Source organism: Acomys russatus, chromosome 16, assembly GCF_903995435.1.
Source record: "Acomys russatus chromosome 16, mAcoRus1.1, whole genome shotgun sequence".
NCBI classification, from domain to species: Eukaryota; Metazoa; Chordata; class Mammalia; order Rodentia; family Muridae; genus Acomys; species Acomys russatus.
Genome location: NC_067152.1, coordinates 1117823 through 1133285, shown reverse-complemented (window position 1 = coordinate 1133285; position 15463 = coordinate 1117823). Strand labels below are relative to the sequence as shown.

General features: G+C 43.9%; 1 protein-coding gene across 1 annotated transcript; it reads right to left on the bottom strand.

The window, feature by feature from the left end:
• Positions 1 to 11485: 11485 nt before the first annotated feature.
• On the bottom strand, positions 11486 to 14188 carry LOC127200206 (E3 ubiquitin-protein ligase ZNF598-like). The gene is given in 3 exon segments (XM_051158340.1): positions 11486 to 13035; positions 13038 to 13296; positions 13298 to 14188. Coding segments are annotated over 3 exon segments (2685 nt in total). The 3' UTR covers positions 11486 to 11500.
• Between the last annotated feature and the right edge of the window lie 1275 nt (positions 14189 to 15463).

The following is a 15463-nucleotide window of genomic DNA, read 5'->3' as shown; positions in this document are numbered from 1 at the left end:
CCCCAAACCTAGCTGCCCTCATACAACTTACCATGACACCCATCTAAGCACAGTCCCAGGGGCTTGGATATTACTTCCCTGTTCATTCAGAACCCTAAACCCATATAATGAGCGTTTCTCAACACTTTCTTCTGGTACTTATAATTTCTACATGTCTGTATCTGTCTTACTGCTCACAGAATGGCACCTATGTGTCAGGTCAGCCCTCGTCCTATCCTTGGTATTTTTCTAGACTCTTTGCTTCATCAGCTCCTCAATCCTCCCTAATCTCTGCTGCTCAACAGCAGTTTTGTTTATCTACTGGCAAATATACTACAGTCCCTACAGTCACTCAGTCTTGTGACCTCTCACAGCCACTATTTTTTTTATAGCTATTCTTCCTTTCTGAGCCAACCTGATTTATAGAGAGACCTATTACCAAGACTGAAGAAATATGTTTGTACTGTAGAGATGAGATTGTGTAAATATTGAGCCATTGGCTCATTCAACAAAATGTTAATAGATAACATCTTTATTGTGGCTCGACCTTCATGGTCAAAGTGCCAAAGCCATAGAATGGCTTTGGTGAAGGATGAGTGTAAGTCATGAATGTTAGTTAGTATCAGAAACCTGCCTGATGTGTTCAGTTGCCTGATAAGACTTTCAAGACACTGAAGAGCATCTATTTTGGTGACAGATGGGCTTGTTTAGAAATGTGCAAGGAGAAAGCATGGGCCGAGTGCTTAGGAGAGAAGTGTGGACTAGTGGTTACTGCATTAGGAAATGTTATGATTTTTCTAGGCAACTGGAAAACATCAGGCAAAATGTGCTATGAACCTTCATCCAAGGAAGATGATATATCACTGGCCAGGGGACAGGAAGAAAGTGGCCTAGATTCTAGAGTAGGTTTGGTAGTGTGTGTGATTTTGGTCCCATGCAAAGGCTGTTTCTCATTAGGTACTAGGAATTAGTAGAGTGGATGTGAACTCCACTACTACATCTGGATACAGAAGTGCCCAGTCCTTGCTTAATGCAAACATTGGAATTTTGTAAAGTGTCTAAGGAATGTGGCAACATGTGATTGGTAATCAGTTACAATAAAAAATGAAGTTTAAGGGGCTGGAGATCGATGGCTTAGTGGTTCAGAGCACTGGCTGTTCTTCCAGAGGACTAGAGTGCAGTTCCCAGCACTCACATGGCAGCTCACAACTGTCTGCAACTCCAATTTCAGGGGATCTGATACCTTCACACAGACATACATGCAGGCAAAACAGCTATGCACATAAAGTTAAAATATGTAAAATCAATAGAAGAAAAATGACAAGCAAGGGCACCCTTGGCCCCATACTAGAATCAAGAGAAGTGCTGGCAAGACAGATGAGTTTATAATGATGTCTGCTTCCAACCTTACAACCTGATTCAGTCCTGGATCCACATGGTAGAAAGAGAACTGACTCCTGGAAGTGGTCCTCTAACTTCTATGTTTTCCATGGCACACAAACTCTCTCCCATGCACACACACTAAACAAATATATCAAAGTACAATTGAGAGGTTGGAGAGATGATTCAGAATGTATCACTTTCACAAAGGAACTGAGTCAGCTGCTCCCAGCACCCACGTCAGGTACCTCACAAGTATTTGCAGCTCAGCTCTAGAGGGAGGTTTTGGACTTCTTAAGATACCAGATGAACACACACACACACACACACACACACACACACACACACACACACACACTTAAAAAGTTTAAGAATATAAGAAAAAATCGCATTAGAGAGGAGGTTGTTAACAGTATGAGACAGGAAGAAGGTCTCTTGCAGGGGAACTATAGAATGTTGATAAGCAGAAATGGGAATTAGAGCGCTGTCAACAGTGAGGGGCTGTTTTCCTGGGAAAAGGCAAACAGCCTCTTAGCACAAGGAAGAGGATCCTGCAGATACACTGGGGTGGGGCTCCAGACTACTGAGAGTAGATTACCCGACTGTGATCAGAGTCTCACAGAGTCTCACACTTTGCTAGCCACCATGTCTCCACTTCCCCAGAAAGTGTGTTCTGAGATAGCAGTGACAGACAAGCCATGTGCTTCACTGAAGGTTGACAGACAAGGTCCAAGATGAGTCACTTAGATTTCTCTAATAATGAACTCCTAAGTGTTTTGATAATGAAAAGTCAGAACTCTGTGAAAATCCATTGCTGGGTTCCATGATATGTGGGAGTAGGAGGTGTCTGCGTAGCTCTTCCCTGAAACCATCTGCTTATGTGAGTGCCTATGCACATGGCATATAATATGAATTAATTACAGACAGTATTACTTCCTGGGTCAGATAGTGCTTAGGAATACAGGAAATAAAACACATATGCTCCTTCTTGATCCTGTATGCATGGATAAAGGCCAGGAAAGGTGTGGTTAGGTGGGATTCTCTCACTCTGCCTTTTGTCTATCAGATCTTGAGAATGCAGATTCTCCACTGAGGCTCATGGCCTAGGATGCTTGAAGCCCTGAGCCCCATCTGCATAAAGTGAGGGTCCTGGCCTATGCTGTAAGCCCAGTCCTCAGGACCTGGAAAGAAGACCTGTCTCTGTCTCCACAGTGCTGGATTAAAGGTGTCTTGACTTCCTTTATTTTTTAATTCCAGGAAGGTTTCGTTGTTGTTTGTTTGTTTTAAATTTCTTCTTTTAAAATTTTGTTTATTTATTTTAATTTAAAAAATTCTCTCTGTCTCTCTTTGCAAGGTCTATGTGTGTATGCCTGTGCATGCATTTGTGTGTGTGTGTGTGTGTGTGTGTGTGTGTGTGTGTCTGTGTCTGTGTGTGTGTGTGTATGTATGTGCCCCAGTTTTGCTGCCTGCCACTCTGTGACTTTGGCACTTTATTTCATCTGTTGAAAAACCCTCTGATAAAAGAAAATGATGTGCTAATTCAACTTACCTTGTGTTGACTTTGTGGATGTAAAAAGAGAGGGCCAGGGTGACAATGATACTTTGTTGATGAAAGCTACAGTCGCAGACACAATTTACAGAGTCTCCAGCTCTATCTGATCAGAAGTCATTGTAAAGTGTCCTGACAGCTGATCTAGCACCTACCAGCATCCCTACTGTGGGAGAAGCATGGTGCAGAGAAGCATGTTAGTGCTGTATTTGAGATGGGTTCTAGTTTCTGGCCCATGAGCAGAAGGAATAGAAAGTTCTGTACTGAATGGAGCCTGAGCAGGACGGATCTCCCAAACTGCAACTGGAAAGATCTTAGCAGAGAGAAGATTGAGAACTTGCCAGCAGATTATATAGTCTCGTCAAACATCATCTCTCAGGTCTTCATTCAGATCCAAGTCACGGTAATTGTTGAGACTCAGAAACTCCTTTTCATGTGCCTTTAGGGAACACAGTGGCTCTCAAGAGTGATTTGGAGTTACCTGGAGAGAGTTTCTCTAAGGTTCAAGCTCTGGCCCGACCTATTCAATCTTCTCTATTGGGATCTCCCTACCTCTGATGTTCAGACTCTATTAGGAACCACCACTTGGGAGTTGCAAGGACCCTGGTAGGATTGAGATCTTGGTATTTCGGCAAGCCTATACATAGGTCTTTCTGCTGTTTTGTGTCTCAAAGGAAAAGAATCACAATGCATCTTTTCACTAGAATTTGACGAGAGAAGCCACACTTTCCTTATTGTAGCATGATGATAGCAGGTCTCCAGATTTTCTAGGTGCTTTATGCATGTGCCACCTTTATAGGATCGCTAATGATGGTTGTTGCCCTGTGATTTAGTGCCTTCTGTGGCAGAGAGCTCATTGCCTTCTGCAGAAAGTGGTGGTGAATGCTGTGAGCCCGTGTTGGCTCACTGGTTGCTGTCTTTGATTCATATTGATTATAGCATCCTTGGGACACCACTTGCTTACTTATATTCCACTGAAATGGAAACAGTAATAAGAATAAACACATCCACATAAAGTTAAAATAATTGGATGAATTATATGTAATTATTAAAAAAGTATGCATTTTAAAATTATATGTATTTTTAACATAGTGCATGACACATAGTTAACATTTAGGATATATTAACTCATCACTTTTACCTTTTTCAGAGGTGAGGACTGAACTGAGGGTCTTGTACTTACTAGAGAAGTGATCTAACACTTAGCCAAATTTCCAACTCCCTTATTATTCTATTATTTCTATATAAACCTGTATAGAATTTACTATGTGTTCACTTCCTATTTTACTGATAGTCATGTGGTAGATATCTACACCCTATATCAAACTGTACAAAAAAATCAATATTGAAACATTTTGATGGCATTTTTCTGTAGATATGTCAGAGACTGTACCATGCTTGTGGCTCTGCTATTAGCTGTTCTGTATCTAGATTATGCTCCCTGGTGTGCTACTATCAGGTACAGATGTGGTATCCTATGATTGGTGCTTTTAAAATTAGTAAACACATTTAGAGGTGTTGGTATCCTTCTCAGAGTCTGTTCTGTGTCTTATCTCCTGGCTACCCAAGAACAGGAAGTGTTTATTTAATGGCATAGAAGAAAATGATTCTTGAGTATTCTAATATTTATCAGTGTTTTTTTTTTGTGGGCACTGGACATTGTTTTATTGGCTCATGCAAAAGAATTTTGACTATCTGTCTTGGATTTTTATTGCTGTGAAGAGACACCATAGCCTTGTCAATTCTTATAAAGGAAAACATTTAATTAGGTCTGGATTACAGTTTCAGAGGTTTACTCCATTACCATCATGGTGGGAAACATGGCAGAGTGCAGGCAGGCATGACACTGGAGAAGGAGATGAGAGTTCTACATCTTGATCTGAAGGCAGGAGGAGACTGGGTACCACACAGGATGTAGCTTGAGCACAGGAGATTTCAATGCCCACCTACATAGTGACACATTTCCTCCAACAAAGGCACACCTACTCTAACAGGCCATATCTCCTACTAGTGCCACTTAATAGTGCCACCTACTAGTGCCACCTAATAGTGCCACGAAGCATTCAAACACATGGATCTATGGGGGCCATTCCTATTCAAACCACCACACCATCTTCTCTCTTCAAAATAGAGAAAATAATCTTGGGTGTTTTCCTTCAGGTGAGGGAGACTACATCAATTGTCACTAGGAAAATCCACCTTGGCTATTTTCCACATTGTTGAATGTTTTTTAGAAACATGAATGATTATGCAACACATTTTCAGAAAAAGAGAGTTACCATAATGCATTAAGTACTTAGATATATATAATTGAAGATAGAGAGATGAAAATATTTTGGAATTATTGTTTCAATGTTGTGAAGACATTAAGAATGACAATATGGGAGTCAAGATGAAGCTTAATAACTCCTTTTCAGCCACAGGCTGTCATGAACCCATTGAAGTAGACAATGAAGGGAAGCTTTGTAAGTTCGGTGTGAAGGACATGGCCAAAGAAGTAGCTACTTATGTTCTGGGCGAGGAGTGGAAGTTTTTAGTGGTTTGACTTCATGATGGAAATGACAAACAGGGTTTTTCCATGAAGCAGGACACTTTAGCCCATGGCAGAATTCACCTGCTGCAGAGTGGCACCTGCTTCCTGTAGTACTTACATTATTTACCCCCCTCTTCTGTAATGCCTTTAAGGGGTTCATAAAGACATCCCATTTATGACTGAACATTCCAAAGTTAAATAATCTTAGCATTTTGGTCAGTAATGAATCAACACAGTTTTGCTGCCCGTGGCAAAAAAGCTTCTGTGGCCAAAGACAATAGCAACACCAATGTATGAGCACAAACACAATCATTTGCAAGCAAATAGACACTGAGATCATGTCCATCGGTCTTTCCTTAGGTTGTGGCTGCCTTGGTATGCATGGCCTATGAGCTCACCAGACCCGGGCTTTGACCAGGTCGACGGTACCAAATGTGAATACTCTCCAGTAAATGGGCCTCAAATCCAGTAAGAAAGTTTTTGGTTACCCTCACAACACACTTGCCACTATTGAACCAGACAATGCATCTTGCGTAGCTAGTTATTAATGCCGCATTCAGGTTCTACAAGAAAGCAAGTTTTGTTCTGTTAGCATGAAAGAAGCTTCCACATCAGCCACAGCTTGATTTCTCTGCATCCTCTGGCCAGAGGTGTCAACTCTGTATTTTGAGACAAGGTCTGCATATGTGCTACTTTTAAACTCTATTTTATTTGGTGTAACTTATTGCCTCTACTTCCCTTCCAACCTCTCTTCCCCACCTGTCCCTAGGAAGGAGAGCAAGAAGGTTAGAAGGGACAGAGGACACAGATGTTTTTAGACTTACTTCTGGTTGGTTAGGGTCATCAGGTTCTTTGGGACAATACCTGTCTTAGTCATCGGGATATCTAGCAGTCCAGCGACAGCAAATGGCAAACACAGCAGGACAAACAAGCAGTCTTCTTTCTCCTGCATCTGTCTCTTCAAAGTCCTTCCTCTCTCTCTGGGCTTCCAGAGTCACTACAATTCCACTAAGTCCAGCTGCCAAAGACCGTACCTCTCTTTGAGCCACAAAAGGCTGTTACTTGCTGGCATGGATCCTGCCCCTCATGAAACAATTATCAGCTGTGGACAAACTAAATCAGTCCAATATCCCACACTTGGGATTGAAACAAAAACATGTTTATAGAACATAACTGAGTTTTTAAAGAAATCGAAACTTCAAACTGCAATCATCAACGAGGCTGAGCTGGGCTGGCTGGCTAGCAAACTCCAAGCTGTGTGACTGCACTTGGCTTTTTTTTTTTGTGTTTTATTTTATTTTAAAATGTGATATTTTTGAAAATATTTTTATTATGTTTCTTTTTTAACATATACATTTATCTTATTACACACGAGTAAAATAAACCACATACAGCAGGAAGAACCACAAGACAATCAGGAATTATATAAATGTTACATTCATAGTGATTTGGCCATTTGTATTTGGCAAACTTGAAGTAAACATCTTTCCTATCTTGTTGGGTCTAAACTTCTGAATGGAGATTAATATCTATCATATCTCATCTCTATTAACTTAAAACATCTATCTTGATCTAAAAACATCTTAGCCCCTAATCTACTAAGCTTAATTGAAAGACTAAACTATCTGGTCTTCAAACCCATCAGAGACTTGGGAAGCTTTTGATCCCAATTGGTCCTGCACTTGGCTTTTTAAAAATGTAGTTTCTGTGGGATGGACACAGAACTTAATGCTTGCAAGGCCAACATTTTATTGACTGAGCTATCTCTCCATCCATGAAAAACACAAGCTATTTTTCATGTTACATGAAGAAAATTTAAGTTATTGTTTGTTCTTGACCTTATCAGTGGCATCATGAAGGTCAAAGACTTACAGGAACAAGACTGCTCTTCTTGGCCAATGACAGCAGATGAACCATTTATTGCATCAGCATGCAGAATCAGAGCTGAGCAAGTCATGAGCAGGACCACATCTTGACTAGGATTGCTAAATTACAAACCTCTTGTTTTCCACTCCTATTCTTCCTCTTTTTAAACTCAAAACTCATATCAGAACCCCTCAGATGAACTTGAAGTTACTGGGTCACCTTATTTTTCCTTCATCCTACACAGATGAATTTTTCCATGACTCATATATTTCTTCATTGTTTGTTTTGATACAGGTCTCTTTACGCAGCCTGGCTCTCCTGGAATTGTTAAAGTTGAGGTTATCCACTCCCTCTGACCCTCTTTCCTTTCTGAATCTGAATTCTCCATTTTGATTACTTTATGGCTCTGTTATCTCATACTTCCCTCAGCCTTCCCTATTAGCCATTTTTCCAACTTAATTCTTACTTGTGTTGACACTGCCTTCATCTTAAATCTAATCATACAAAACCTGTAACATTTTATATATTATACAATGACAAAAATTTACTATATTTATGGTTTACATAAATAAGCTTTATTTAGCCTCCATATATGTTTTCAAGGTTAGTCTTGAAATCAGGTATGCTTAATAAATAATTTGTCCTCTACCTCTTCAGAGATCTTCTGGATATGATATTTAAAATGCTCAATAAAAACTTCCCACAATAAACAGAGACCCCATCCTAACAACAAAAATAAATATCTTTAAGGCCTCGAAAGAAGACAGATGGGACATCTCACTGATGACTCCACCTGGATGTGGTAACACTAACTGCTGGGAAAAATTGCCCCATTCCTCACCTGTCACTAGAAATCTATGGACACTTTTTGATTGACTGCTGGACTCTGCATCATCAAAGTAAGGTCAATTTTCCAAGTTCTTCCTGTCTATGAAAAATTTCTCAGACCTGAGTCTGTCAGCCAGGGTCCATTTCTCTCTACATAACTAAAGAGTAAATGCTGCTCCTGTCTGACAGTTGCAGATCAACTTTCTGCAGTGAACCTAAGGGATAAACTCTGCTCTCCTCAAAACCTGATGTCAGGTCAAAAGAGAATCCATTTCCCCAAAACGACAGTCTTGTTCAGCTCAAGTAGGACAGTAGTGAATTTAACATTTCTTAAGAGTATCTGCAGTGGGTTTCTGCCTGCCAGGCAGGGCCATTTTCCTAACACATCCAAGCCCATGCTTGTCTTCAGACATCTCTATTTCCTATTCACCTTCTGTGCATTTTAGAGTCCACAGTAGCATCCTTTCCCCTTTTACCCCCTTCTCTACCCTAAGCTCCAGTTCACAGCCTTCCCTCCTCTCAGCTACTTGTCCTCCTTATAACCCGCATGATCTTTTCCACATTGCACTTTGTAGGGGCTATTTTTTTTTGAGGGGGTATCTATTCATTTGGGCTTTTATATCTACCAGCCTTCCAACTCTTATTCAACTTCAATCCCTTCCAACTGTCAATAGGAGAAAGTAGGAGAGAAAGAAGGTTAGAGGGAAAGTGGGCACAGACATTTTTAGAATACTTCCTGCTGACTAGGGCAGTATTCATAATCAGAATATCCAATCAACAATCTAGCAATCCAGTAATCCAGCAATCTAGAAATCAAGCAATAGCAAACACTACAGCAGGGACTAGCAGCAGTGGGGGCAACAGCAGGGGAAGCAGCAGAAACTAGCGACCTTCTCAGGCCCCCCCCCCCCATTTATACCCTCTACAGAGTCCCCAGAATTCCAAACATAAACTATCAGCAGCTGGAAAAAAATCACTCCCGTCCTAGAGCATAAGATATTCGTAGTTAGTAGCTGTGGACAATCTGAAGCAGTCCCATACCCCACACCTTGAATTAAAGCAAAAACATATTCACATAACATAACCTGCTTTTTAAAAAAAAAAAAAAAGAAAGAAAAAGAAACTCCAAAGTCTCACTACACCACTTCTCTGGCTCTGGCTATGTTCAGTCTGCTCCTTTTACTCTCTGGACTCTTCCAGTTGCCTCCGGATGTTCTCTCTCTTACCTACAATAGAAAACTTCTCCCTAACCATGGAGTAGTTAGTTTTATGGTTTCTTTACTGTGTCCTAGATCATATCAGTACAAACAATTTGCTGAAAGAAAACAAAAACAATATATATATGTATATGTTATCTATCTATCTATCTATCTATCTATCTATCTATCCATTTACTTATAAATAACTAAGCAAATTTCTTAAAGAATATTAGAGAATAAATATTAGAGAATAAAATAATGCTGTATTTAATTGCTACAAAACAAAAGATATATTTATAATGCTCAGTGATATCAAAGGTATGTGGAAACAAGCATTCTTTACACTGCCAGTCAAGATAAAAAATACTCCATATGTTTTATTTTTGGCAAAATGAAAGGCAGAATACTTATTAAAGTTTATATTTGTCTTTGCATTTCTACAGCACGCATGCATGTACACGCATACATTAAATTGTAGGAATTTAAGCAATGGACATAACTGCATATGCATGGAAACACAGATGAATATTAATCTCATAATTGTTAACAGTTATGAAAGCAAAAATTGTTGAAGTAGATCAGAGTTAATATATAAAGTGAAACATTTGATAGATTTATGAAATGTATAAGATGGGCATGTAGGTTGTTTTAGAGAATTATGTAATGGAAAAAAGAAAAGTTAGTTGCAAAGCAATATGGTGTTTTAAAAGTGTGTGGTAGTATGTTTGTGTGTGGGGCACTGTTGTGGCTCAGGTGTAGAAAGGCGGTGGTAACACTCTGTACCATTTGAACTTTTACAAGATGGCATATTTTGTGGATAATGAGAAATTTAAATTGTGACAAGATCTATAGTGTGGAATAAAAATAAACAGGACATAGGTCTCACAGGAAAAGGCGGCTTCCAAATTTTTCAAGAAGCTCTGTGATCTCTGTGGGTAGGCAAAAAACGTGGGGGTCATTGTTCGAAGTGCTTCTTTGTGATACTGATTCCAGTTGCTCTGTTTCACCACAGTGACAGTGGGTGTCATGGCAACTCACCCCTTGAAGCATGACATGAAAGTTCAGATGGACGAAAGGCTTAAGGCAAATCAGTCTTGAAGGCAAACAGGCTGTGTCTTGCTGCAGTGTGAAATGCTCATGATGAAAAGCAATGGTGGAGGAAGTGGCCATTGCCTGCACTAATAGGATGAGAATCTTTCTAGATGCTTAAACTAACAGAACTTGACAATATTGGTGCTGAGAGAGCTTTGATGTTTGCTTGTCCTTGCTGCCAAATGCAGGTCAAGAGAGGGCAAAGAAATTTCCCAAGGTCAGGAACACTGTGGACAGCACAGGATATGATGTGAGGACTCCTGAGGCTTTCCCAGACCCTGGCAGGAAGCTCAGTGTTCGTATCCTGAAGTTTGTCTGATGAGTCAAAAGGACCAAGAAAGACCCATCTTTCCTCTGTCCTATGACGGCAATAGTAGGCTTGAATCAAAAGGCTGGAATGTGAACCAGGTGTTAATCACAGTCTTTGTTGGATGTAAACCCAGTAAACCCCTTTATCCCTGCTGTATTTCCTCATCTGGCAGACCTTCTTACTTTATTTTTTTTGCAGTACTGCAAAATAAATTTATTTGAAGATAAACTGTCTTTTGTAAAATGTCAGAGGCAATTTGAGATCTTAGATTTACCTTGTCTCATAAAAAGATTGAACTTCAAGTAGCACAATTTTGTGTCTGTTTTTAATCTGGAACATTCCCTATGAAACAGCCAATTCTTTACACAACACACTTGACATCTGACTCCAGCACCAGTGGACCTGAAGCTGTCAGGCCTAGGGCTATAGGCTCTACTCAGGAGGTCTCTCTTCAGGCCTCTGAGGCCTCTAGGTATGACCACAGGCTCAGGTCCCAGCATCCTAGCCCTTCCCTCCTCTGGCACACTCCAAAATCGCCCCAAGACTACAAACCAAGATTGACCCTCTGTCAAGCATGGGACAGAACTTATGAATGATGGTGCACAGGGTAGACCTTTCCTGACATCCTCCTGGCAGCCTGGCCAACCAGGAGGCCTGAGCCTCAGCCTTCCCAGGGCCGTACCTAGCTGGCTGGCAGCTGGGAAGGGGAAAGAAGGAGAGAGGAGGCACTAGGGTGTGGCAGCTCTTGTCCTCACCAGCAGGAGCTACGTGATGATCCTGGCAATGGCTTGAAGGGAGGGGAAGTCATCATTCCGGGCAGCGTGCAGCGCCTGGTGGCTACTGATGCCATCGTTTGCCAATACCTGCTGGCAGGTAGGGCGCACACAGCAGTCCAGGCCCAGCTGCTGGGTGTTGGTCTGCCACACATTCTTGTTGTTCTTCTTAGACTTGGAGCTGGGAAGCTTCTCGAGATCTCGGAAGTCAGTGTGTGCGGAGAGCAGCTCCTGTTGCTTGGCTGTGTCTGGCAGGAGAGCCAGCAGCTCACTGAAGATCTTCTGCAGGTTCTCCACGAGGAGGTCTCTGCAGCTTCTGTAGTACTGAGCTGCAGAGATCATCCCCTGTCTGAACTCCCCCGAATGGCTCTTAAACTTGCTGAAGCTGGCCTCATCGCTTTGCAGAAAGCCCTTGATGGACTGGATGAGCTGTAGGTTCCTCTCCCGGAAATTCTCAGGAACTAAGTAGGATCGTGGCGTGTGTGCTAGCTGAAGTGCTTTCATGGTGGTGGGGGGACTGGGAACACAGGTTGTGTGGGAGCTGGGCAGGAAACTAGAGAAGCCAGGGGGTGGCTTGCTGATGGGAGGCACCAGGCCTGGTGGGGGTGGGGGTGGTGACGGGGCACCCTTCAAGAGCACAACGGTGTTGAAGCCTGGGGAAGGAGGCATCCTGGGTGGACAAGGGCCTCCGAGAGCTGGGAAATCTTCCTGTGGTATGGGGCAGGAGAGGAGACCCGGGGGCCTTGGAAGCCCTGGAGGTTCCTTTGGGGTATTCCGTGCCAGGGTGGACCCCTCTGAATGTCCATTGACAACGATGGCCTCTGACCCTTCAGCTTTGCTCAAAGGGGTTTCAGGGACCTGCTCAGCCCCAGAGGGCTTTGGGGTATGATCATGGAGCAGCAGTGGGGATGACGTGGCCCCAGACTTCTCAGAGCCCACTTTCTTCTTCTTGCCAACCTTGGTTGAACTCTGGCTGGCAGCTGGAGCCAGCAAAGAAGAGACAGCCACTGTGGTGGGCACACTCCGCAGCTCCTGCACAGTGAGGCCTCCACCCTCCTCCTCATCCACTGGGGCTGGGCCACCCTTCCGGCCACCCTTGCTCCCCTTCCCTGCCTTCCGGGGAGGCTGGCTGCCACCAGCTACAGCCTGGGCCCCCGGGGTGGGTGGGTTCACTTTCTTGTTGCAGCTGTTGTTCCAAGCTGAGATGAGGCTGGAGGGGGCATGGCTGGACTTGGGTGCTGAGGAAACCAGGGCAGGGAAGTCCTCTTCCTGGAAGGTGTTCTTGCCCCTGGGAGGACCAGGATAAGCCAGTGCCAAGCCTACAGAGCCTGGGCAGCAGGAGGAAGTGGAGGCACAGAGACTGGGGAAGTCTTCATCCTTGAGTTTGGGATTGGGCAGTGGGAGGGTGTTTGAGGAGGCAGCCCCTGGGCCTGAGCCTGTGGCTAGGAAGGCTTCTTGGCTTACAGGACCATTTGTTGAGGCTTCCTTGGAGCCTGGGCCTTCACCCTGAGCCCGGGGCAGACGCTGGGGGCCATGGAAGGTGCTTCCTCTTTCTTGGGCCTGCTACTCTCTTCCGGGTCCTCAGCCCTAAGTGTTTCCTCTTGCTGTTGAGCAGCCACAGAGGCCCGGATAGCAGCTGCCACTTCTCCATCTTCTTCTTTCCTCTTGTACCTCCAGCTTCTCCAGCGGTTCTGCTGGGCTCCACGCCCTCTGGCCCGGCCATCTCGACCCTGGAGGTTGTACCTGTCCACCTCCTCGTAGTCCTCACCACTGACGACTCCCTCACTCCCGGCGTGAGTGTCGTGGTGCAAAGCTAAACTGAAGGTCAATCTGACGGTTCTGGTGAGCCTCGGCCCGGCTGCGGCTGTGGCAAGCTGTTTTATGAGCCTTGAGGTCAATCTCAGTGCGGAAGGCATGGGTGAACTGCTCAGTGCTGCAGCGGCCCTCCTCACACAGGAAGTGCTTCTCCCGGAAGTGCCCACGCAGGTATGCATAATCATTATAGTAGTCCTGGGCCCCATCGGAGTCACGGAAGTGGCAGAAGTAGTGGTCACGGCGCAGGTGCTTGAGCAGCTCATCATTGTCCAGGTAGCGCTCGTCACAGAACTTACAGAGTGGATGTCCCCAATGGGATGTATCATCAGGGTCACCCTGCATGCGGTGCCGAGTCAAGTCCTTGCGTGAGTACTACTTGCACTCATAGGTAAAGATCTTGAGGTGCTTGAGGCACAACTTGCAGCAGAAGAGCTCGTGCTGCTTCCGCATGTGCTGCTCCAAGTCCGCGAAGAGGCTGAAGGGCGGCAGGTGGGGGCACCGAGGGTACTCATGCTGCAGCGGCTGCCTGTACAATGCGAACACCTTTCCATCTGAGAAATAGATGTCATACTGCTTCTCATGCTGGAGCTGATGGATGGGTATCGTGGCAAACGCCGGGAGCTTCTTCCCAAACACCACCTGGCGCAGATCCTCGCGGCACACGGCGCAGTAGCGCTGCTCGCACAGCACCCGCATCTTGGTAGAGCACCGGTAGCACACCGGGTGATCGCAGTGGCCCAGTGCCGCTGTAGCCTCCAGGTCACCGCAGCACAGCATGCAGCTCCCGACGCCCCGCTCGGGCGCTGCCACCGCCTCCACAGCCGCGCGCCGCCCCTCGGCGCCCGCCGCCGCCGCCGCCGCCATGGCCAGGCTCCAGCCCCCTCCCGGCCGGCGCCGACCTTCTTACTTTATATGTGTCTCTAGGCCTACAGAATTGGCAGCTGAGCCCTCACTCTACCACACTTACAAAAACTTCGGATATTGTTTTCTTAGGGTAGAGAATGGACTACAATAACAACTTCAGGGCTGCCAGGAAGTAATTATTGCTGGACCACACAGACATGGAAGCCCAAATAATCCATCTTTGATGTATAAATTTTATCCCTCTCCAAATTTTTAACAGCTTCTTGGCATCTTATTTATTTTTTTCATTCTTTCTCACCTCCTGGTCTATCCCCGTAGCCCAGGTAACTCTCTCTAATGCTTCTATTATTTCTTCTGAACCTCTTTACTTGATCTTCTGTCCCAATTTCTCATTGTTTATTTGTGTTTTCCCAGAACACTTTACCTCCAGTCTTGTTTCATGTCCCTCATACTTTCCCCCCATCTCTATCTTAGCCCTTCCTTCAAATCTTATCACCCACATCATATAGCATGGTGAAATTAAATCATAGATTAAAGTCAACAAGGAACGGTAGATAAATGAATTGGAGACATATCAGTGAAACAGTAGCACTGCCAAGGATAGGTGATTAGTTCTAAAAAAAAATTTGAAGAGGAAGATGCACCCAAGCAATGATGGCTGGTAAACAGAAAACAGGATTGAGAGATTCTTGATTAGAGCCACACTCCTTCACTAACAGGGTGAGGCTTCACAGTGTGATCTGCATTCAGACATGGGTTTAAAGCTTGGAGGGTTAGAGGTGAAGAGTGACAATTTCAATTTTGTTTTGTTTTTTTGAGATAGGGTTTCTCTGTATAGCCTTGGTTGTCCTAGACTTGCTTTGTAGACCAGGCTGGCCTTGAACTCACAACAGTCCGCCTGCCTCTCCCTCCTGAGTGCTAGAATTAAAGGCGTGCGCCACCACAGCCCGGCTTAGAGTGACAATTTTAGAGAGCAATACAATATTGAGTAGTATGGGGTTTGAAATATTTAAATTACAAATTTTTACCTTTCAAAAATTTGGAAACATGCGGAGAATGAGAACAGAGGCAAGGTCTTTTCGCATCATAACATTTCTCTCCTGTGAGTGGAGTTTTAATATTTACAATCAGGTCTATGGGCTGCACACAGATGCTAAGTTATCTTGAATTACTAGGGAATACAAAATCATAGAACAAGCTGCTTCTCTGCTTCCCCTGAATCCTAAAATAGTTTTATAAGAGCAAGGAACTATTTCCATTGTAAGGCTAGGTTCC